Genomic DNA, 21,753 nt, shown 5'->3' with positions numbered 1-21,753 from the left:
AGGCTGAGGAGGGCAGATCACTTGAACTCAGGAGTTCAAGACTAGCCCAGCCAACATGGCAAAACCCCATCTCTACTAAAGCTGGGTGTGGTGGCACACGTCTGTATTCCCAGCTACTCAGGAAGCTGTGGCAAGAGAATTGCTTGAATCTGGGAGGTGGAGGTTGCAGTGAGTTGAGATCTTGCCACTGCACCCCAGCCTGGGTGACAGAATGAGACTCTTTCTCTAAATAAGTAAATAAATAAAAATAAAAGTTAAAAAATAACAGATGCAGGAGAGGTTGCGGAGAAAAAGGAATGCTTATATACTATCGGTTGGAATGTAAGTTAGTCCAACCACTGGGGAAAACAGTGGGGCAATTCCTCAAAGACCTAAAAGCAGAACTACCATTCGACCCAGCAATCCCATTACTGTATATATACCCAAAGGAATATACATCATTTTATTACAAAGACACATACATGCATACAGTCATTGCAGCACTCTTCAAAATAGCAAAGATATGCAATTGATCTAAACATCTATTAATGGTAGGCTGGATATAGAAAATATAGTACATATACACCATGGAATACTATGCAGCCATAAACAAGAATGAGATCATATCCTTTGCAGGAACATGGATGTAGCTGGAGGCCATTATCCTTAGCAAACTAATATGGAAACAGAAAACCACAAAACACATGTTCTCACTTATAAGTGGGAGCTAAAAATGAGAACACATGGACACACAGAGGGGAATGACAGATACTGGGGCCTACTGGAGGGTGGAAGGTGGGAGGAGGGTGATGGCATTAAGGGCCACAGGTATATTAACAGGTCAAAACATGACCATATCTCTAACCTAATTGATAGATAATATTTCACCATCTTTAAAAACATAATTAGTTTCTAGGAGCTTATATACATTAGTAATCTTTCTTATATATCTTGAGTTTTTAGGTATACAGTGAAATTTTACTAATAAACAAATGATAGTTATTGAAACTGAATTTAATTCTGATTGCCTTATAAAAGGACATTGATTTTTATCTCAGTAGCATTAGTTGAAGAAGAGAATGATAAAATGAGATAAGGCATGAATAATTCTCCAAAAAAAAGATTTATAGTAGATAGCTTAGGCCAATTATAACTAAGTATTAGAAATAACGAGCATTTAACTTCAGTCAAAAAACTCATATTCTGGCCAGGCACGGTGGCTCATGCCTGTAATCCCAGCATTTTGGGAGACCGAGGTGGGTGAATCACTTTACGTCAGAAGTTTGAGGCCAGCCTGGCCAACATGGTGAAACCTTGTATCTACTAAAAATACAAAAATTAGCCAGGTGTGGTGGTGTGCACCTGTAGTCCCAGCTACTCAGGAGGCTGAGGCAGGAGGTTTGCTTGAACCCAGGAGACGGAGGTTGCAGTGAGCTAAGATTTTGCCACTACACTCCAGCCTGGACAATAAATAGATCGAGACTCCATTTCAAAAAATAATAATAATGAAAATAAAATAAAAATAAACTCATATTCTTTTCAATACATTAAAATTCTTTGCCTTAAAATTACTTACTCTTTAACAGTATGATTCAGAATCTCTATTCAAAATAGAAAATTGGGCTCAAATGAAAGTATGCCTTCACACACACACACACACACACACGCACACACACACACATTGATAGAGTGAGGTGATGCTGAGGATAAGGCTATGTCTGTATTTGTTGTTAATGCTCTTGCTATTCCAGTCTAATTGTGGGAGTGGCCAAGGAAGAGTCCAATTACAAACATAACCAAGATTTTTTTATCCATAACACTCCTACCTTCCTTAATTTGTTTTATTGAGGAACAGAATACCTCTTCCATACCTTGAAATAGGGATGACATTTGAATTTCAAATTCAAATAGGTTTTGAATATATTGAAATATATATGAAATACCAATTAAAATACCTATTGAACACCTCTTTTATACTATTTCGGAGTAATACAGAAAATTGTCAGTAGCTATGCAACACCATTGTTCTAGAATTGGGGTAGAGTTTGAAGGAGGATGAAATTCTCTTTGTGCACTAGTGTGTTAATGTTGTACTACCAGAAAAAAAACATGAGAATGAAGAATATGAGACTATCAAAACTTTTTGGCACATAATTGAAATTATTTCCCACAAAATTATATTTATCTAAAAAAATAAAGTCAAAAAGCAAAAACTGTGACTAGAATATTTTTTCTATGGACGTAATTAACCTAGTAGGTAAATAGTTCTCAATTCCAATCAAATTTCTTATATTTATTCATTAATAGGTCTGAGGGAAATATTCAAATTATAGAAGTTTAAGAAAAACACAGAGTTTAATAAAAAGCCAGAAAGCATATTTAATAAAATAATAGAATAAAACTGCTCAAATCTAAGGAAAAATACAAATATTCAGGTAGAGGAAGGCCAAACAAGACTGCATTAAGACATGTTATAGTCAAACAGTCAACAACCAAAGACAAAGTATCTTGAAAGCAGCAAGAGAAAAGCATACAAAATATGCTTGAAGGACTTGGAGAAGGCACCAATAAATGGAAAGCTTATCCCCACTGATGAAGTAGAAAAATTAATATTGTTGAATGTCTATGATATCCAAAATGATCTACAGATTCAATACAATTCCTATCAAAATTCCAAGGACATTTTTCACAAAAATAGAAAAAAAAATTTAAAAGATACTAAAATGTATATGAAACTACAAAAGATCCCGAATAACCAAAGCAATCTTGAGGAAAACAAAACAAAGCAAGATATACTACAAAGCTATAGTAATCACAACAGCATGATAATAGCATAAAAACAGACAAACAGAACAATGGAATAAAACAGTGAACACAGAAATAAATTCTTGCATTTACAGTCAATAGATTTTCAGCAAAGTTTCTAAGAATAGATAATGGGGAAAGGGCAGTCTCTTCAATAAACAGTGTTAGGAAAACTAGATATCTATAGGCAGAAGCATGAAATTAGAGCCTCATCTCACACTATATAAAAAAATCAACTTAAAGTAGATGAAAGACTTAATTGTAGGACCTAAGCCCATAAAATGACTAAAAGAAAACATAGAGGGAACCTCTATGACATTGGTCTGGGCAAGATTTTTTAGGTATGACCCCAAAAGCACAAGCAACAAAAGGAAAAATAAACAAATGGAATTGCATCAAACAAAAAACTTTTATACAGCAATGGAAGCAACAGAGTGAAGAGACAACATATGAAATGGGAGAAAAATTGGCAAACTATACATCTGATAAGAGGTAATACTAAAGTATATATCAAACTCAAGTAACTCAATAGTAAGAAAACAAATAACTCATCTTAAAAATGAGCAAAAGGCCTGAATAAACATTTCTCAAAAGAAAACATAAATGACCAATAGGTTTATAAAAATAACATCGCTAATCATCAGGGAAGTGCATGTGAAAACCATAATGAGATATCACACCATACCTATTAGAATGGCTGTTATCAAAAGGACAAAAGATAATAAGTATTGGCAAGGTTGTGGAGAAGGGGAAACCCTCATATACATGGGTGGAAATGTAAACAATATAGCCACTATGGAAAACAATATGGATATTCTTCAAAAAATTAAAAATGGGACTACCATATGATCTAGCAATCCTACTACTGGGTATATATCAAAGGAAATGAATTCAACTTACCAAAGCAGTATCTGCACTTCCTTGTTCATTTAAGCATTATTTACAATAGCCAAGATATAGAATCAGCCTAAGTGTCTATCAGTGGATAAATGGATAAAGAAAAGGGGGTACATATACACAATGAAATATCAGACATTAAAAAGAAGAAAATTCTATAATTTGTGACAACATGGATGAACTAGAGGACATTATGTTAAGTGAAATAAGCAAGGCACAGCAAGATAAATACATAATCTCACTTTTCATGGAGTCTAAAAAATTTAAACTCAAAGAAGCAGACAATAAAATGGTAGTTCCCAGAGGTTGAGAGTGAGGAGGTTTGGGAGATTTTGGTTGAAGTACACAAAATTTCATTTTGATTGGAAGAACAAGTTGAAGAAACCTATAGCAGATTCTAATAGCAACAATGTATCATATTCTTGAAAATTACTAAAAGAGTAGATTTTAAGTGTTTTCACCAAAAAATGATAAGTATCTGGGATAATTAATTCCTACGTCATTTTGCTGTATCTAAACATTTCATTTTTTACACATAGTTCAAAACATCACGTTGTACATGAAAACTATATATTGTTTTTGTCAGTTAAAAATTAAAAATAAAAATAATTCTGAGGGAGAACCAGAAATAACCACAAAAGAGGCAGTAAAGAGTATTTTCTTCAAAAGCACAGTTCAGTTAGTATGTGTACATAAATAAATATTATATATTACTCAATATGTAGGATATAAGTCTATCCATATGAACACATACTAATAAATACATACACACACACATAGCGTTTCTGATTCTCTCTCCATGTGTGACATTGCTCAAGCCTTTTTTAAATTATTTTATTCTATTTGGGGTTATGTCACTTAAGATAGCCATTAGTGACTTTTGAATATTATTTTGAGTAGCAGTGAGTAACAATTTGTTTTTCTATTGAGAAAAAGTGAAATAGTTGAATTTGAGCTGCTTAAATTCATTTAGACTTATAAAGAACTTTTTAATTCATATTGTTCTTTAGCCTGAAACTAGGAAACGCTATATTTTTAGGGTGTGAATGCAGGAACCAACCACTCAAAGAACCTTTTGAAGTAACTGGCCTCTCGTTAAGCCTATGATTTCAAAATAAAAAGAAAACTGTCATTTATACTAATTAAAGGGAATAATACATACTAAAAAAGTAAAAGAAAAAATGAGAAAAATCTGGATAGAACTCAATTGTGGTCACTTTATCTGTTCTTAACAGTCTCAAAATGAAATATTTGGGTCACAGTCAAGCAGTGCTTCATAGGAACTTATTAAAAACAGAGTTCATTGGTTCACATATACTTTGAAGATTTTTAAAAAGTGAACTTATACTACTGCTTTCAATCATTTTGCTTTACAGTGGCCATCAGGTCTTAGGATGAAAAAAATACCCTGTTATTTTGAAGAAGTATCCAAATTTTATCTTTGGAAGATAAACACTTTAACAGAAGATCCAAAAACGTCGATAACATCTTAACACTCTTTGATTCCTTTAACATTCTTGGTTGTGTTCTCTAATTTTTGTTTATGTGTTTGCTAAAATTATTTACACACAAAATAAATTTAGTTATACATAGGTTGAGATAGTCACAAGTAAAAGATCAGGTGAGAGTACTGCATCAAGATTGTTTAAAAGATGATTATCTTCAGAATTGTGCACCTAATCTAGTGTAGCATATTGGCTTTATTTTTATTTAGTAGCAATCACAGGCTGAAGCTGTTATTCAGTCAATTGATCAAAACCTAGAAGTGCTACCAGCAACACTGCTGTGTTTTCCCAAATAATGCAATAAATAAATAATAGGTATAATAATGAAAGCTACCTGAGGCCAATCCAATACCACATTCCCTATAAAATGATTTGTTTTTGCTAATATCCATATTTTCAGATATCTGAACATTTCATATGAGCAAATATTATGCTTGCTTGAGATTATAGAAAGGTCTTGTGCTGTTTCTCCATTTTCTATTTACACCACAATTTTCAAACCCAAGTTTGGCAGGATTTGGCAGGGTAAATAATCCAGAAATAGAGTTATATGACTATCTTAGTTTCACTGTTACAAACTGCAGCGTGTACTATAATAAGGGAAGCTGTTCTGTGTGATTCTAGCTGGGATGGGAAAGACTTAGAAAGAGGCAAGGAGGCCGGGAGCAGTGGCTCACGCCTGTAATCCCAGCACTTTGGGAAGTCGAGGCGGGTGGATCACGAGGTCAGGAGATCGCCATCCTGGCTAACATGGTGAAACCCCGTCTCTACTAAAAATACAAAAAAAAAAAATTAGCCGGGCACAGTGGCAGGGGCCTATAGTCCCAGCTACTTGGGAGGCTGAGGCAGGAGAATGGCGTGAACCCAGGAGGCAGAGCTTGCAGTGAGCCGAGATCGCGCCACTGCACTCCAGCCTGGGCGACAGAGCGAGACTCTGTCTCAAAAAAGAAAAGAAAAGAAAAAAAAAACTTCAGTAATCTATCGTATTTGGAATATTTTATCAGTACCACACTGTGAAATACAAATTTCGGTGTTATTTACAAATATGCTTACCTTCACATCTTTGACATTCATCCTTGTTCCCTCTTTCCCAACAAATATATCATCAATGTCCACAAGGATGTACCTGTCCAAGGACAATGTCAGCCTCTTCCCTGACAAGAAGGAGATGGCATCTATGAAGATGAGCTTGTGCAGCCAAAAGTTCAAGTTGTTGCCAAAAAGTACTCGCTGAATTCCATCATGAAGCCCCAGATCCTGAATCACCGTTGCAAAGTGTGTTTTGCTAGACAAGGATGAAAGGGATTTTTCTGTCTGTAATTCAGTTAAAAGTACAGGCTGGTAGGTTGAATGATTATATTGGAAAATAGTCCAGTCTTCCCCAGGAAGAGGGCCTTTCTCAACTTTGGGGGCTTTGGTAATATGCAGCAAAGGAGATTGAGGGTTAACAAAACAGTCCTTTAGAGCTAGATTATTGAAAAGGTTTAACGGAAAGCCTTTTAATTGTGTACTTGGTAAGCTGTTCTCATTGGCTTTATGAAAACCGATTATACTAACACTGTATTCCACACAGTATTTTTCTAAGAGCTCTCGATTCCATGAGTCCATGCTGACATACTTCAGAATATTTTCGTAAATAACTAAAGTATATTTCCCTTTGCCATTATCTGTAAGAGGAGGTATATCTCCCTTTCCAGGGGCAATAACCATGTGGTACTGAAATCGGCTGGACTCCAAAATAGCTATGATATCTTGACCGAGTTGAGAGTATTGGCTCTCCACAAAGAGAAGGACAGTAGGGTCAGTTTTGGATGTATCAATAGGTTTAACTGTTTTCAGCTCCATTGACCGATATGGTAGAATTTTGATGTCAGTGCATTCCGCTTCTGCAGTGGTTTCAATAAGTGTCATTTCCTGTTTGTAGCCAGAGTAGAGAAAATAGGCAGAAATGACAATGCTCACCAAGCAAAAGGTAGCTAAGAGAACAATCAATGTTCGAAAACTTCTCCGAAGTTTCACAATAAGATTCATTTTTTAAAATAATGTTTTGGAAGCTTTTTCCCAATTTCGTTTCCTAAAGTGCCATAGTGAATAAAGTATGACAGGTTGCAAATATCACTTCCCCAGAGTTCATGTAACCATTGCAAATCATGTAAAATGTTTGAAGGGAGCACAACTGAGTTAAAGCTGGAAGGCAATAGATGGGGAGGATATAAGTTGAGATTTCGAGTATGTCCAGTACGGAGAATTGCTGCAGAATCCTCTAAGCATAATCTGAAAGAGAGGAGAAACATAAGAACTAAGACAAAAATATAAATATAAATATTTATTTGTATATAAATGCTGATGCTAAAGAAACATATATAGCAATGATAATTTTAGTGTGTTAATATGCTAAAATATTAACAACCTGATGTTTACAGTCCAGACTTAACTACCTATAGTAGATTTTTTGATAACCTCCAGAACACAGAATCCAATTTTATTTTTGCCTAAACATCCATATGTATATAGAAACATCTATTGAGATCATTTTCTAACTAATCCCACCAAAAAAGAAAAGAAGTAAGAAAGTAAGCTTTAACAAAGAATGTCAGTTACCATAAAACTATTCTACAGAACTGATAACCATTATATACATATAAAACTAGGAAATCAGGAATCAGGGGCTTAGAGCAATTAAACATGTTCTTAGGTATCTGCTTGAGTCTCTGGAATTCCCAGCTGACTAAATAAATCTATCTTAAGTTTAGAGTAGTTACAAATTTTTCTCTTTAATAATATATCTTTTATCTGGACTCACAGGGAGCCACTTGGCCCCCTTCAGCATTACAGCCCAGATACATAGGATTGCTCCTTTTTCCTGCAGGAACAGGCATTCTCAGATCTCGCTAATGAAACAGAGGACAGGAAGCTTAGGTGCAAAGAACATTGACATGTTAGTCTCAAAGCATATTTCCTAATTTTGCCTACTCCTGTAATAAGAATTAAAACTCTTACTCATTGTCAATTTTTATCCAAGAATCAGATGTTCTATTTCTCTATCACTTCCTTTAGTTCAAAAAAAAAATGAATGTAGAATGCATTTATATTACTTTGTTCTTGTATTGCTCTAAAAAAACACCTGAGGCTGGAAAATTTACAAAGAAAAAAAGGATTAATTGGCTCACGTTTCTGCAGGCTGTACAGGAAGCATAGCAGCTTCTGCTTCTGGGGAGATGTAAGGAAGCTTCCAATCATGGTAGAAGGCAAGGGGGTGGCAGGTGTCTCACATGGTAGAAGCAGGAGCAAAAGAGAGTGTGGGCTCAGAAGACAGGAAGATGAGGATATGTTTGGAACTTCCTAGACACTGGTTTTAAATGGTAGTGACCAAAATGCTGATAGTGATATGGACAGCGAAATACAAGCTGAGGAGGTCTCAGATGGAAATGAGGAACTTAATTGGGGGCTGGAGAAAAGGTCATTTTTTGTTATGCCTTAGCAAATAACTACACTACATTGTACCCCTGCCCTGTGGATCTGTGGAACTTGAACTTGAATGTGATGATTTAGGGTATCTGGTGGAAGAAATTTCTAAGCAGCAAAGCATTCAAGAAGTGGCGGGTGGATCACGAGGTCAGGAGTTCAAGATGAGCCTGGTTGGGATGGTGAAACCCTATTTCTACTAAAAATACAAAAAAAAAAATTAGCCAGGCGTGGTGGTGGGCGCCTGTAATCTCAACTACTCGGGAGGCTGAGACAGAGAACTGCTTAAACCCGGGAGGCGGAAGATGCAGTGAGCTGAGATTGTGCCACTGCACTCCAGCCTGGGTGACAGAGCAAAACTCCACTACGCCCCCACCCCCCACCCCCAAAAAAAGTGACCTGGCTGCTTCTAACAACCTATACTGAGATACGTAAGCAAAGAAATGACCTAAAGTCAGAACTGATATTTAAAGGAGAAGCAGAACCATGAGGCAATTAAAATTCTTCTTCATAAATTACCCAGTTGCAACTATATAGTCATTTGAGAATGAACTAATACAGCATTTAAAAAAAAAATTTCCCATGGCCAGGCACAGTGGCTCACGCCTGTAATCCTAGCACTTTGGGAGGCAAAGATGGGCAGATCATAAGGTCAAGAGATCAATACCATCCTGGCCAACATGGTGAAACTCCATCTCTACTAAAAAAGTACAAAAATTAGCTGGGTGTGGTGGTGCATGCCTGTAGTCCCAGCTACTCGAGAGGCTGAGGCAGGATAAATGCTTGAACCCAGGAGGCAGAGGTTGCAGTGAGCTGAGATCACAAAACTGCATGCCAGCCTGGCCAGTCTGGGCAACAAAAGCAAAACTCTGTCTCAAAAAAAAAAAAAAAAAAAAAGTCCCAAACTGCTTCATCACAAATGGACATAATTTTCCATTATTATTAGATGTTTTTCCTTGTATAGATGATTCTGACTTTTATGAATTACTTTATATACAAGCTTACTTCATCTGTCTCTAAACTGTTAGAGTACGTAAATAATTTTCAATTTCCCAGTTTGCCAAACTTTCCCTAGGATAACTATTTTGGGTGAAAATAGTTCATGTTATCAATGTGTGAAATATATATTTAAGATATGTATTACATCAGACATATTACATCAGAGAGAATTAACATGTTTTTTAATGAGTGGTATGTTCTATCACACTGTGGATATTTTATGGATTTCTTTATTTTTTAATTGGGGGATCTGAGTGATGAATGGTTATTAATGATGACTGAAAACTTTTTAGATTAAATAGTTAAACATTACAATATTATGTCACTACTTTTCATTTTATATTTCTATGTTCTACAATACTTAACCTCATTAGTAATTTAAATTTAAAAAATCTACATGTTGTTGAAATGGTTGTTTTTGTCAGAAAATAACTTTTAAACTTTTTCAAAAAATTAAAAATTTTCATCAAATATTTTAAATATTTTAATACTTCAGATTCCAAATATGTAAATGGACCTTAGCTTTTCACTGTGAAACATATTGTACCGTTTGCAAAGTCTCCCCAGTGACTTCACATTGACTTTAAAAACAAATGAATCCCTCATGTTGGGGAATTACTAATACTCTATTTACAAATTTTATTTATTTATTTATTTATTTTGAGATGGAGTCTTGCTCTGTCACCCAGGCTGTAGTGCAGTGGCCTGATCTGGGCTCACTGCAGCCTCCGCCTCCCAAGTTCAAGTGATTCTCCTGCCTCAGCCTCCCTAGTAGCTGGGATTACAGGCATGCACCTTCAAGTCCAGCTAATTTTTGTATTTTTAGTAGAGACTGGGTTTCACCATGTTGGCCAGGCTGGTCTCAAACTCCTGACCTCAGGTGATCCACCCACCTCGGCCTCCCAAAATGCTGGGATTACAGGCATGAGCGACTATGCCCAGACAAATGAAATTCTTTAATATAATTGTCTGCTTTGTAAAAGTCTTTGTTTCAAAACTCAGCTCCCTTTAACCAAATTGGATTGCATTTTACTAAAAAGAAATGGAATACAGCAATAAAAAGGCTTTGGTTTGGTATGAAATATATAAAGCAATTATATCCTCTACTTTTATGTGTGCTTGAAAATTTTCATATATAAATTTTTAAAATAAAAACTCAATTAAAAGATATATATATAGTGTGTAGTGTGTGTGTGTGTGTGTGTAATAATAATGAAACTGAAAGATATTTGGAACTTGTCAAAGGAGATTATTAATCTTATATCAATTCTTAAATTTATCCAAGCTTACATATTTAATTTAAAAATCTAAACAAACATAAAATCAGACCCACCCCATCCACACAACTTCCCCAAATAACCCAATAAGAGCAGGTACCTACTTAAATGCTTTGGAGGATTGCTTAGTATTTTAGGAATAAATTTAACTAGGAGATTCGGAGAGAAATTAAATGTATGACAAGTTAATACTTTGTTAAATCTTTACTTCTTACATTAAAAATGTGATTTTTATTTTTGAATACACAAAGGAGAATATGTCAGTTTTGCATATTTAGAATATCTCCTCCTAATGCAATAGTGAAAAATAAATTAAAAAAAAAACCATATGGGGCAAGAATCTGCCAACCCAAAGAATAAATAAAATTTAAATGTGACATTTATTTAACAGTAATATGTTCAGAGTTAGAAGAATGATGGATACATATTACCACCATGGAACAGATATGTGTTTTCAATGTAGGTGTTTTAACTAAAGGAGTTATCCTTCCCATTCAATTCTCCCAGTTCTCCTTCCCTAGCAAAACTGGCCAGTGGAGATGAGGAAGCCTGGACCATAAAACATGATATACCATAAATATTTACCTATGTCTCACACCTGAAGTAAGAAATGGTATTATGACATTGTTTAGGATGCCAAAGAGGTGTAGTCTGTGATTAGTTTGAACCTCTTACCTCCTGTGTGACCCTTGAAAAGGTGGGGAAAAAGGCATGCAGGAGTATGCATAGGGAGAGCAACCAACGTAAGAATCTTACGTTGTTACCATAAGTCGAATAAGACAATTGAGATTATTTTTCAAAAGGTACGTGTTAAATGAGTCATATAAAATTTAAAAAAATTACTTCAGGATAATAACGAAGACATTAAAATGCTGCTATAATGGTATAAAATATGTGGCATTTATTTTTAAGTAATCTAAGGTGATACACCAAAATTTTTATTTTACCTTAATTAGTTTCTTCTTCAGGAAGACCGTGGGACAAGTTAGCAACAAACAGAAACATTTGAGAGCTTTCCTTTCCCCACTTTCCCCTTATATGGTGATGTTGACCATATAGAAAGAACAGACAAATATGTGGATTACTGAGTAAATTGCATCTGTGGAAAAACTATTTTATTAACCATCAAACCAAGTAAGTTAAACAGGCTTTGGTCCCAATTCTTCTTAATCTGACTTTCCATGTTCTAATAAATCTATTGTTAAAAATTTGGAAAGAGAGATCTACTCATTATTTGTCATGACAACCTGTCACAAAATGTGGGCTTCATGACCCCTGCACAGGCTTTGATGAGAAAAAAAAGGGAGGCTTTTGTAGGTGTTGCCTTTCTTGTTCTCATTTTTGTTTTCTTATTTTTACCTTCTATCCTTCCAAATGTGGCTTGTCACCTAGGTAGTGGAATAAATATCTCCTAGAATCTTTGACTCTCTTTCAAGATTAGAAAATATTATATGATGATATGAACATTATTATTTTATGTATCTGTTATAAGATTGCTTTTTGACATTTTCAAAATGTGTTTAGAGATTCTCTAAAATACAGTTTACAAAGTTCATTTGCCACATAATCATGGTAAATTTCTAGTGATCTCTGGTAGCAGCAGAGAAGTGAGTTAGTAAACAAAGCAATTACAGGTACTACTGTAGTTATTGCTACTTTTTGGAAAGACTGAAATACAGAAGAAAGCTAGATACTAAATCACATTGCATATATGTGTGGTTGTTTCTTTGTTGAAGGTGATCTGATGAGCTATACAGATCACTAAAGAGGCTCATGAAAATTCAGCTGAAATTGAAAACGAGCAACGATGTTTACCAGCATTTAATAAATGGCAACTACTTGCTAGTAACTATGCTATATTCTTTGTATTCATCATCCTGTTTACTCTTTATGGATCTATTTTTAAAATAACAAAATTAAAATTTAGAAGGCTTAAAAACAGGACTAAGATTAAACTACTAATGATTTATGATACTAGGATTCTACAGTTGCACTGTCGAGAAGAAACAAAGATTAAGTGAAGCCAAAAACTTAGCAGCATAATTAAATAATTTAACTGCAAATCAGCAAGTTTTATTTCAATTTTAAAAGTTCAGATATTCAAAGCCAAAAATTTCTACCAAAAATGGAGAAAAACTGTAGAGGTGAATTGAACTGATTTAAAAGCAGCTGTGTTGTAAATTGGAATAAGTTCAGAATTTGCAATAATTTCACTGACCTTAACTTTTTGTGATGCCTGTGAGGAAAATATTTTATTATATACCTTGTTTTTACACGCTTCATGAGTTTTTTTGTTTGCTTTTAGGAATCATAAAGAATTAGCTCATATTTTATATTAATGAAACAGAATTTTTAATTAAAGCTGTTACATAGGCCAGGCATTGTGGCTCACACATGTTATTCCAGCACTTTGGGAGTCTGAGGCTGAAGGATTGCTTGAGTCCAGGAGTTTGAGACCAGCCTGGACAACAAAGCAAGATCTTGTCTCAACACAAAAGAAAAAAGAAAAAAAATTAGGCAGGTGCAGTGGTGTGAATCTGTAGTTCTAGCTACTTGGGAGACTGAGGCAGGGAGTTTATCTTGAGCCCAAGAGTTCAAGGTTGCAGTGAGCTATGATTGCACCACTGCACTTCAGCCTGGGTGACAGAGGGATACCCTGTCTGGAAACGCACAAAACCCAAAAAACACAAAAAACATTAACTGCACCAGTGCTTCTTTGGGGTGAATTCCAAAATTTGTAAGCATCTAAAATGGTTTGGCTGTGTCCCCACCCAAATCTCATCTTGAATTATAGTTCCCATAATCCCCATGTGTTGTAGGAGGGACCTGGTGGGAAGTAATTGAATCATCGTGGTGGTTATCTCCATGCTCTTCTTGTGATAGTGAGTTCTCATGAGATCTGATGCTTTTATAAGGAGCTTCCCCCCTTTGTTCAGCACTCATTCTCTCTCGCCACCCCGTGAAGAGGTACCTTCTGCCATGATTGTAAGGTTCCTGAGGACTCCCCAGCCATGAGGAACTGTGAGTCAATTAAACCTCTTTTCTTTATAAATTACCCAGTATCAGGTATTTCTTCACAGAAGCGTGAGAATGGACTAATACACTAAACAACTACCTCAGAGAGTGAGGCACTGCTGTAAAGACCCTGAAAATGTCGAAGCAACATTGGAACTGGGTAACAGGCAGAGGTTGGAACAGTTTGGAAGGCTCAGAAGAAGAGAGGAAAGTAAGATAAAGTTTGGAACTTCCTAGAGATTTGTCAAATGGCTTTGACCAAAATGCTGATAACAATATGAACAATGAAGTCCAGGCTGAGGTGATCTCAGATGTTGATGAGGAACTTGTTGGGAACTGGAATAAAGGTGATTCTTGCTATGCTTTAGCAAAGAGACTGGGCCCTGCCCTAGAGATCTGTGGAATTTTGAACTTGAGAAAGATGATTTAGGGCATCTGGTGGAAGAAATTTCTAAGTGGCAAAGCATTCAAGAGGAAGCGAAGCATGAAAATTTGGAAAATTTGCACTCTGATGATGCAGCAGAAAAGAAAAACCCATTTTCTGGGGAGAAATTCAAGCCTGCTGCAGAAATTTGCATAAGTAACAAGGAGCAGAATGTTAATCACCAAGACAATGGGGAAAATATCTTCAGGGCATGTCAGAGACCTTCATGGCAGCCCCTCCCTCACAGGCCCGGAGGCCTAGGAAGGAAAAATGGATTCATGCACTAGGTCCAGGGTCCCCCCTGCTGTGTGCAGCCTGGGATTTGGTGCCCTGTGCCTCAGGCTACTCCAGCTGTGGATAAAAGGGGCCAACATATAGCTCTGACTGTTGTTTCAGAGGGTGCAAGCCCCAAGTCTTGGTGGCTTTCATGTGGTGTTGGGCCTGTTGGCACACAGAAATCAAGAATTGAAGTTTGAGAACCTCTGCCTATAATTCAGAGGATATATAGAAATGTCTGGATGTCCAGGCAGAAGTTTGATGCAGGGGCAGAGTCTTCATGGAGAACCTCTTCTACGACAGTGTGGAAGGGAAATGTGGGGTTGTAGCTGCCTCCCCCCACAGTTCCTACTGTGGCACTGCCTAGTGAGAAGAGGGCCAGCATCCCCTAGACCCCAGAATGGTAAATTCACCAACATCTTGCATCATGTACCTGAAAAAACCACAGACACTGAATACCAACTGTGGAAGCAGATGGGAGGGGGGCTGTATCCTGAAAAGCTACAGGGGTGGAGCTCCCCAAGGCCATGGGAGCCCACCTCTTGCATTAGCATGACCTGCATGTGAGACATGGAGTCAAAAGAGATCATTTTGGAACTTTAAGCTTAATGACTGCCCTATTGGATTTCAGAATTTCGTGGGGCCTGTAGCTCCTTTGTTTTGGCCAAATTCTCCCATTTGGAATGGGTAAATTTACCCAATGCCTGTACCCCCATTGTATCTAGGAAGTACCTAACTTACTTTTGATTATACAGGCTCATAAGCAGAAGGTACTTGCCTTGTCTCATATGAGACTTTGGACTTGGACTTTTGGGTTAATGCTGGAATGAGTTAAGACTTTGGAGAACTGTTAGAAGGGCATGATTGTATTTTAAAATGTGAGGACATGAGATTTGGGAGGGGCAGGGGGCACAATAATATGGTTTGGCTCTGTGTTCCCACCCAAACATCATCTCGAATTGTAGTTCTCATAATTCCTACATGTCATAGAAGGGACCCGGTGAAAGGTAATTGAATCATGAAGGTCGTTACCCCCATGCTGTTCTCATGATACTGAGTGAGTTGTCATGAAATCTGATTGTTTTATAAGGTGATTTTCCCCCTTTGCTCAGCACTCATTCTGTCTCCTGCCACCCTGTAATGAGATGCCTTCTGCCATGATTTTAAGTTTCCTGAGGCCTCCTCAGCCATGTGGAACTGTGAGTCAATTAAACCTCTTTTCTTTATAAATTACCCAGTCTTGGTTATTTCTTCACAGTAGTGTGAGAACGAATTAGTACCTCATCTTTCAAGAGAGATGTGGTATTTCTCAAATTACAGGTCACCAACAAGTAAGTGAAAATGAAGTAGACCAGAATAGAAATATTGTCATACTTCATGTGCAGCAGAGGTAAGTAGTGCTTTATGAAACTTTATGTTATGGTGTCCATGTATGCATGTGTGTGTATTTGGATACCAATGTAAGATTATTGCTTATTCTGGGTCATGGTCAAAAGTGTTTGAGGAGCACTACTCAATAGGGCACAGCTAATTCAAATTATTTAATCTGGTTAAAAGAATTATAAATATCATAAAGGTTTTAGCTAAAAATCAGTGCAATCTCTTATGATTCTGAGTGGTTTCGGAAAATATCCAATATTGATTAAATAGTAGATGAGACTATGAAATGGTTGATATCACATGGTTGGTCCCATGGAATTCCTTTCAGCTTCCAGGCCAAAAAAATTTTATGACCTTATTTTCAGTAGCAACCTCTGCTACATAAATCCTAACTTTTTCAAAATAGAGGTACAAAGTAATAATTGTTATATTTAATCAAAATCGAAGTAGTATGCCCAGTTTATAATTTTCTGCAGAAATGATCTTTTCTATACCCATAAACAACCAGCTGATTATCACCTAACTTTCATACCCTTCATATTTTCTTGATTTCAGTGACATAATATAAATTTATTTTAGTCCCCAAAGTGTGCATTTTTACCAGTACAAACTCCTAAAAGTGTCATTTCAAACATAATGATAACATTACTACCATAATATTATATTGTAACATAATATTATACTAGGTACATAGCTCTGAGCTATCAGCTATATTCATACTTCAAAAGATTATGAAGTCAACTCAGTAAATAGAAGAGTAAAGGTCAGGTGATTTCTTTTATCACCATTTCCTGCAGAGATATGTATAGTGCCTATTTACCATTTTCTTAGTTCTTATTTTCTAAAGCAAAGAAACATCATGATTGTTTTTAAATAGTCTAATTTATTAAAATCAACAGCAAATTTCTATGCATTAATCTTGCTTATTAGAAAAACATGGGGATTTTGCAAATAAGGAAACTTATGTGGATATTTGCTCTGCTAGATAGAGTAGTAGAAATGCTATCTGTGGCCAAGTTGAGAGGTCTGGTAATCACTGCTTGGAACTTTGTATTTATATTTATAGCTAAGATTTCATCACTGAATTTTTCCCTTATACTACTAAAATAATAATCAGATCCCCAGAATGTGTGGCCCAGAATTAAACAGGATTAAACAATTTTTAAATGAGTAGATCTACCTCAGGGTTTCTGACATTCAGACAATCTCCTCAGGACCTTAGGATGACTTTGGGATAAATCTGTGACGCTGTCTCATTTTGTATAGATTTGGAGGTAATATTTACAGTGGGACATTTATAATCAAACTGAAACCGGACAGGCTATGTAAAATTCAGTTCAATCCTGGATTTGCTCCTATTTTTCTCTTTTATATAAGAAGCCAAGGCATTTATCCGACATCCATTCAGCAAATATATATATTAACATTTATTAACAGCCTATTTGCCAGGTACATCTGCAAATTCAAGTATTTATCTTATTATCAGCAAAAACATCTAAATTATTTTGTTTTAATCTGTTCTCTGTTTCTTCCGTTTCCTATTTCCCTTTCATCTGTAGAATTGTTTTTCTTTTCTTTTCTTATATTTTTCCTTGACAGTGGATGGTTTTAAAGTTACTGACTTAAGCTTATGCTAATGAAGTTCATGTGAAAAGTGTGGGCATTAATCTGCTAATCTATGTAACAATGTTGCGATTTCCTATCTTGATTTTTTTTCACTCCATATAAACAATTTATACGGAAGCTACAAAAGATCACTGAGGAAATATAATATCATGATATGCTTTCCTGTTTAGATGTAATATTATTAGCCATTTTCTATCAAAACGAAACTTTTTTTCTGTACTTTATCAGCAAGGATGATGTGAAAACGTTTTAGAAACTCAGCTGCTTTTTTCTTAACAAAATTTATGTATGTTTTATACTTGAATGTATTATAAATTTTGAAAACCATAATATTAAAAATAAAATGAACATTAACAAATTCTTATTTCTCTTTCAATATTTTTCTGTATAATGTGTTTTTATAGTTTAAAATATTTTTATCTTCTTTTTGCACTTGGAATTATGATAGTTATAATAAAAGCAGAAATGTGATTAAGACATCTTTGAAATATACATCATTATTTTATTTCTATTTCCCCAACTTATACTATTTTGATTATTTCAATAACTTTCTAAGCCACATGGTCCCTCTCCCTAGCTCCACAATCTACTTTACAAAGAAAACAGAAAGTGAAGGTTGAACTGGCTCAAAATTATGCAGGGAGCCAAGCTGACTCCCTCCCACTAATGTTTCCCAAACCGAAAAATTCTCACTGTCCTTATCTGCCTCCTGATTCCATAGATAATGTATATCTCTTCTAAAGTTAATGTTAATTTTCTTTTTTTTGCCTCCGCCTATTTTCTAGAACTTCAACCTCTCTTTTCTGGGGACTTTAAAAAACTGGTATAATGCTTTGTTAGTAATTGACCATAAACAGCATCTAAATGTTTCATTTGTAGACCATAAACAGCATCTAAATATCTTTCATATGTAATTATAATCTTCAGATATCTGAATGGCTTCAGTCCCTACCACTTCCTCACCTTTGCTAGTTTCTGGGTTCTGTGTTTATTTTAGTTGGAGACTCCAGGTATCATTTTGTTAACAAGTTTAGCTCATGCCCATGTTCATAACATTTTCTGTCACACTCACCCCCACCCCCGCCCCCAATCCAAGCAACTGTCCTAATTTTTCTCTTTAGCTTCAGAGTCAAGCTTTTTGAGAGTTTACTCTTACAAAATGTTTCATCTTGTTATTCCTGCACTTTATGTGCTGAGCCATTTACAGTTCTGGAATGACCCAGGTTATCTCTTTTATCTTTAAGTCTAATCAGTTCTTATTCATTTTTAGAAAGATTCAGCTTAGATAAAACTATCTCAAAAAAGTCACCCCTGGCATTACAGAAGTTAGTTTAGTGAGTGTGTCTGTCTCCACAATGCTGTCATAGTACAGTCTATAACACAGACATTTTAATTGAGTAATTATTCATGGATTTCCACCTAGGCAGGAACTGTGATTTATTCAGAATTGAATCTTCTGCATTTTGTAAACTTCCTGCTATTTAATGCACAAAACAATTATGCCAAAACAACAATAACCACATTTATGTCTTGAATATATTCACCTTCTTTCTCTACCCCAAGGTACAACTCAAATGATCTTTTCTCCACACACTTGTTGGGAAAGGTGGTGGAGGATGGAAGGAGTCTGAACTTGTTTCTTCATTTTCTAAATGAAGGATATAAAATGGTTTATATTTTTATTTCCATGTATACACTCATCAGGGAAGATTTGGAAGGATGCTCAACAAAATATTGATCATCTCTGTTTTGTGCTTTTCTATATTATTTCTTTTTTTCAAGAATCATGTACTATCTGTATAAAAGCACAAACATATAGGAAAAATTTTTAAATGGGTGTTTCATAACTAAGTTTGCTTCAAACTATAAAATTCTATAATCTTATGAATAACAAGCCTTTCCTATTTATGCCTGCCCCTGGTAGTCTTTCTTCCTCTAAATCTCTGAAGAATATGTTGTCCTTATCTTTTTTATAATACCTTTGCATTTTTACATAACTGGCTTATGTGGCTTCCCCAGAAGACTGTGGGTACATTTTCAATAGCCTAGTCTATATAAAAAGCTTCTCTTTTCACAATAAGCTGGTTAGTTTATTTTCCTTCAAGCATAACCCAATACTAAATTAGACACACAGTAGATTAGTAACAATCTTGAGTAAGTCAGTTAAATTGATGTTCAATGTTATAATGTTTCAACAGTTTTTTATTGGAACAATGATCTCTGAATCAAGCCTAAAGTTTTGAAAACTAGAAAATCAGTTGCACCAAATTATCTAAGTTTACTTATTATCAACCAGATCCCATTTGCAGTCACAGGATATGTAGGTCTGGAGAAATCTGGATTATATTAATATTGGTATATGTCCCTACAGAATTTATGTATTTATTTATATTAATTTTATTTTTATCTTTTGGTAAGCACACAAAATTTGATCTACCATCTTCACCAACTTTAAGTGTAACATGCAGTATTATTATTCCAGTATTATTTAAAAATCTCAGCTGATTATTTTTAAATACAATGATAAATATATCATTTCTACCTCAATCGTTAATTTTTTGTGTTATTTTTCGAAGACTTTTTCTAATGAATTTTTTACTACTCAATCCTTTCTCTTGTATTTCAGAGAAGGAAATATATATTTTTACTAGGCACAAAACCCAGCTACAAAGGACCTATAAAGTACATCTACCAATAGAATAACCTATTCTACAGTTATGTTCTTGACTTTAAAACATTTTTTAAAAATGATATTTACACTTAATTTTTATTTTTTAAAAATCTAAAATAATGATAGAAGATAATGTGTTATAAGGAATGGATATTTCCTAAAGTTGTAAAATACTTAGCCAAAACTAAAGTGAAAAAGGATCTAATTAAATTACAAAAAGATAACATAATAAAATGTTATAATTTATTCTCAATCAAGTCACGATTTTTTATAACAGAGGCCATAAAACAAATTTATTAATTATATTTGATATTTGTTTTTCTAGAATTAGGAAATAATAACCTGTCTATCGGTATATCACGTTTATCTGAAAGGAGAAAATAAAAAATTTGCTTTTTTTAATGGGTATTTCTGAACACTCTTTTGGTCTCCTAACTTTTTCAACACTAGAGGGCAATATACTCTTGCTTTTATTGCAAAAATAGGCCAACAGCACCTGTTCTCCATTGACAGGTTGCTAAACTAAAGAAAGTGTTAACTAGATAAGTCCAGGGAGTATAGGTAACTGGGCTCTCAGGATGAGCATCATGCTGTTGACATCAGGGAAAGATCAGTGACTCGTTAAAATACTAATTTTGCCACAATTACACACCAAATACATTTCAATCAATTCTCTTCTTCACATTTGTAATGAACAGCCATTTTTATATTGCTTGTATGGTTTTATACAAGCTTCTGAAGTTTTACTTCTGTTTTTCAATATACATCTTTTTGTTACTGTTGTGCACAAAAGAAGAAAACATAAAAAATCAACTCTGTTTAGTATGCTGCTAATTTTTGTGAACTTTTAAGATCTAAATCTTTTTCTGAAAGGAAGAGAGGTACAATATCTACAATTCATATATATCTGAAACAAATTTTGATACATCTTGGTTTCAAATTAACATTTATCTAGTATTATATTTATTTTAAGTGTAGACAATAATATGTATTTGTTTTGGCAAAATAAATTTGCTTTTTCATTTTATATTTTTCTGTTATGCAAACATGCCTGTGTAATAAATTCTTTTATAAGAAATGACAAAATTTCTAAATATTTTAATCTGCTTAAAGGATTAATCATTTATTCCTTAAGAATCAAAAATCAACATAAAATTAATAATATGAACAACTTATATACAAAACACAAATGTGTACACCATGATTTAGATTATTTCTCCATCTACTCTTCTCAATTATGAGGTAGAAAGAAAAAACATAAGAGCTATATTTGAAATAACTTAAAATTGTGGTTACAATTTCCACTTAGAATGGCATTATAATTTATTTGTAAATTAGGCTTTCTGGATATCAACTTCTACTGCTCATAGTTATATCTCAGAGTTGTCACATTATGTGGTTCCATTATAATTTATCATTTACATGAGAATTTGT

General features: G+C 34.7%; 1 protein-coding gene across 1 annotated transcript in view; it reads right to left on the bottom strand.

Moving 5' to 3' along the window:
* Window positions 1–21,753, bottom strand: part of LOC129480695 (bifunctional heparan sulfate N-deacetylase/N-sulfotransferase 4) — a 276,129-nt gene that overhangs the window by 232,520 nt on the left and 21,856 nt on the right. Inside the window, exon 2 of the mRNA XM_055274737.2 lies at window positions 6,240–7,460. Coding sequence (XP_055130712.1) covers window positions 6,240–7,217 — 978 coding nt within the window. The 5' untranslated portion in view covers window positions 7,218–7,460. The remainder of the gene's footprint in view (window positions 1–6,239; window positions 7,461–21,753) is intronic.

Source organism: Symphalangus syndactylus, chromosome 4 (assembly GCF_028878055.3).
Source record: "Symphalangus syndactylus isolate Jambi chromosome 4, NHGRI_mSymSyn1-v2.1_pri, whole genome shotgun sequence".
NCBI lineage: Eukaryota > Metazoa > Chordata > Mammalia > Primates > Hylobatidae > Symphalangus > Symphalangus syndactylus.
The sequence above is the reverse complement of the archived record's forward strand: the minus strand, read 5'-3'. Positions and strand labels throughout refer to the sequence as shown.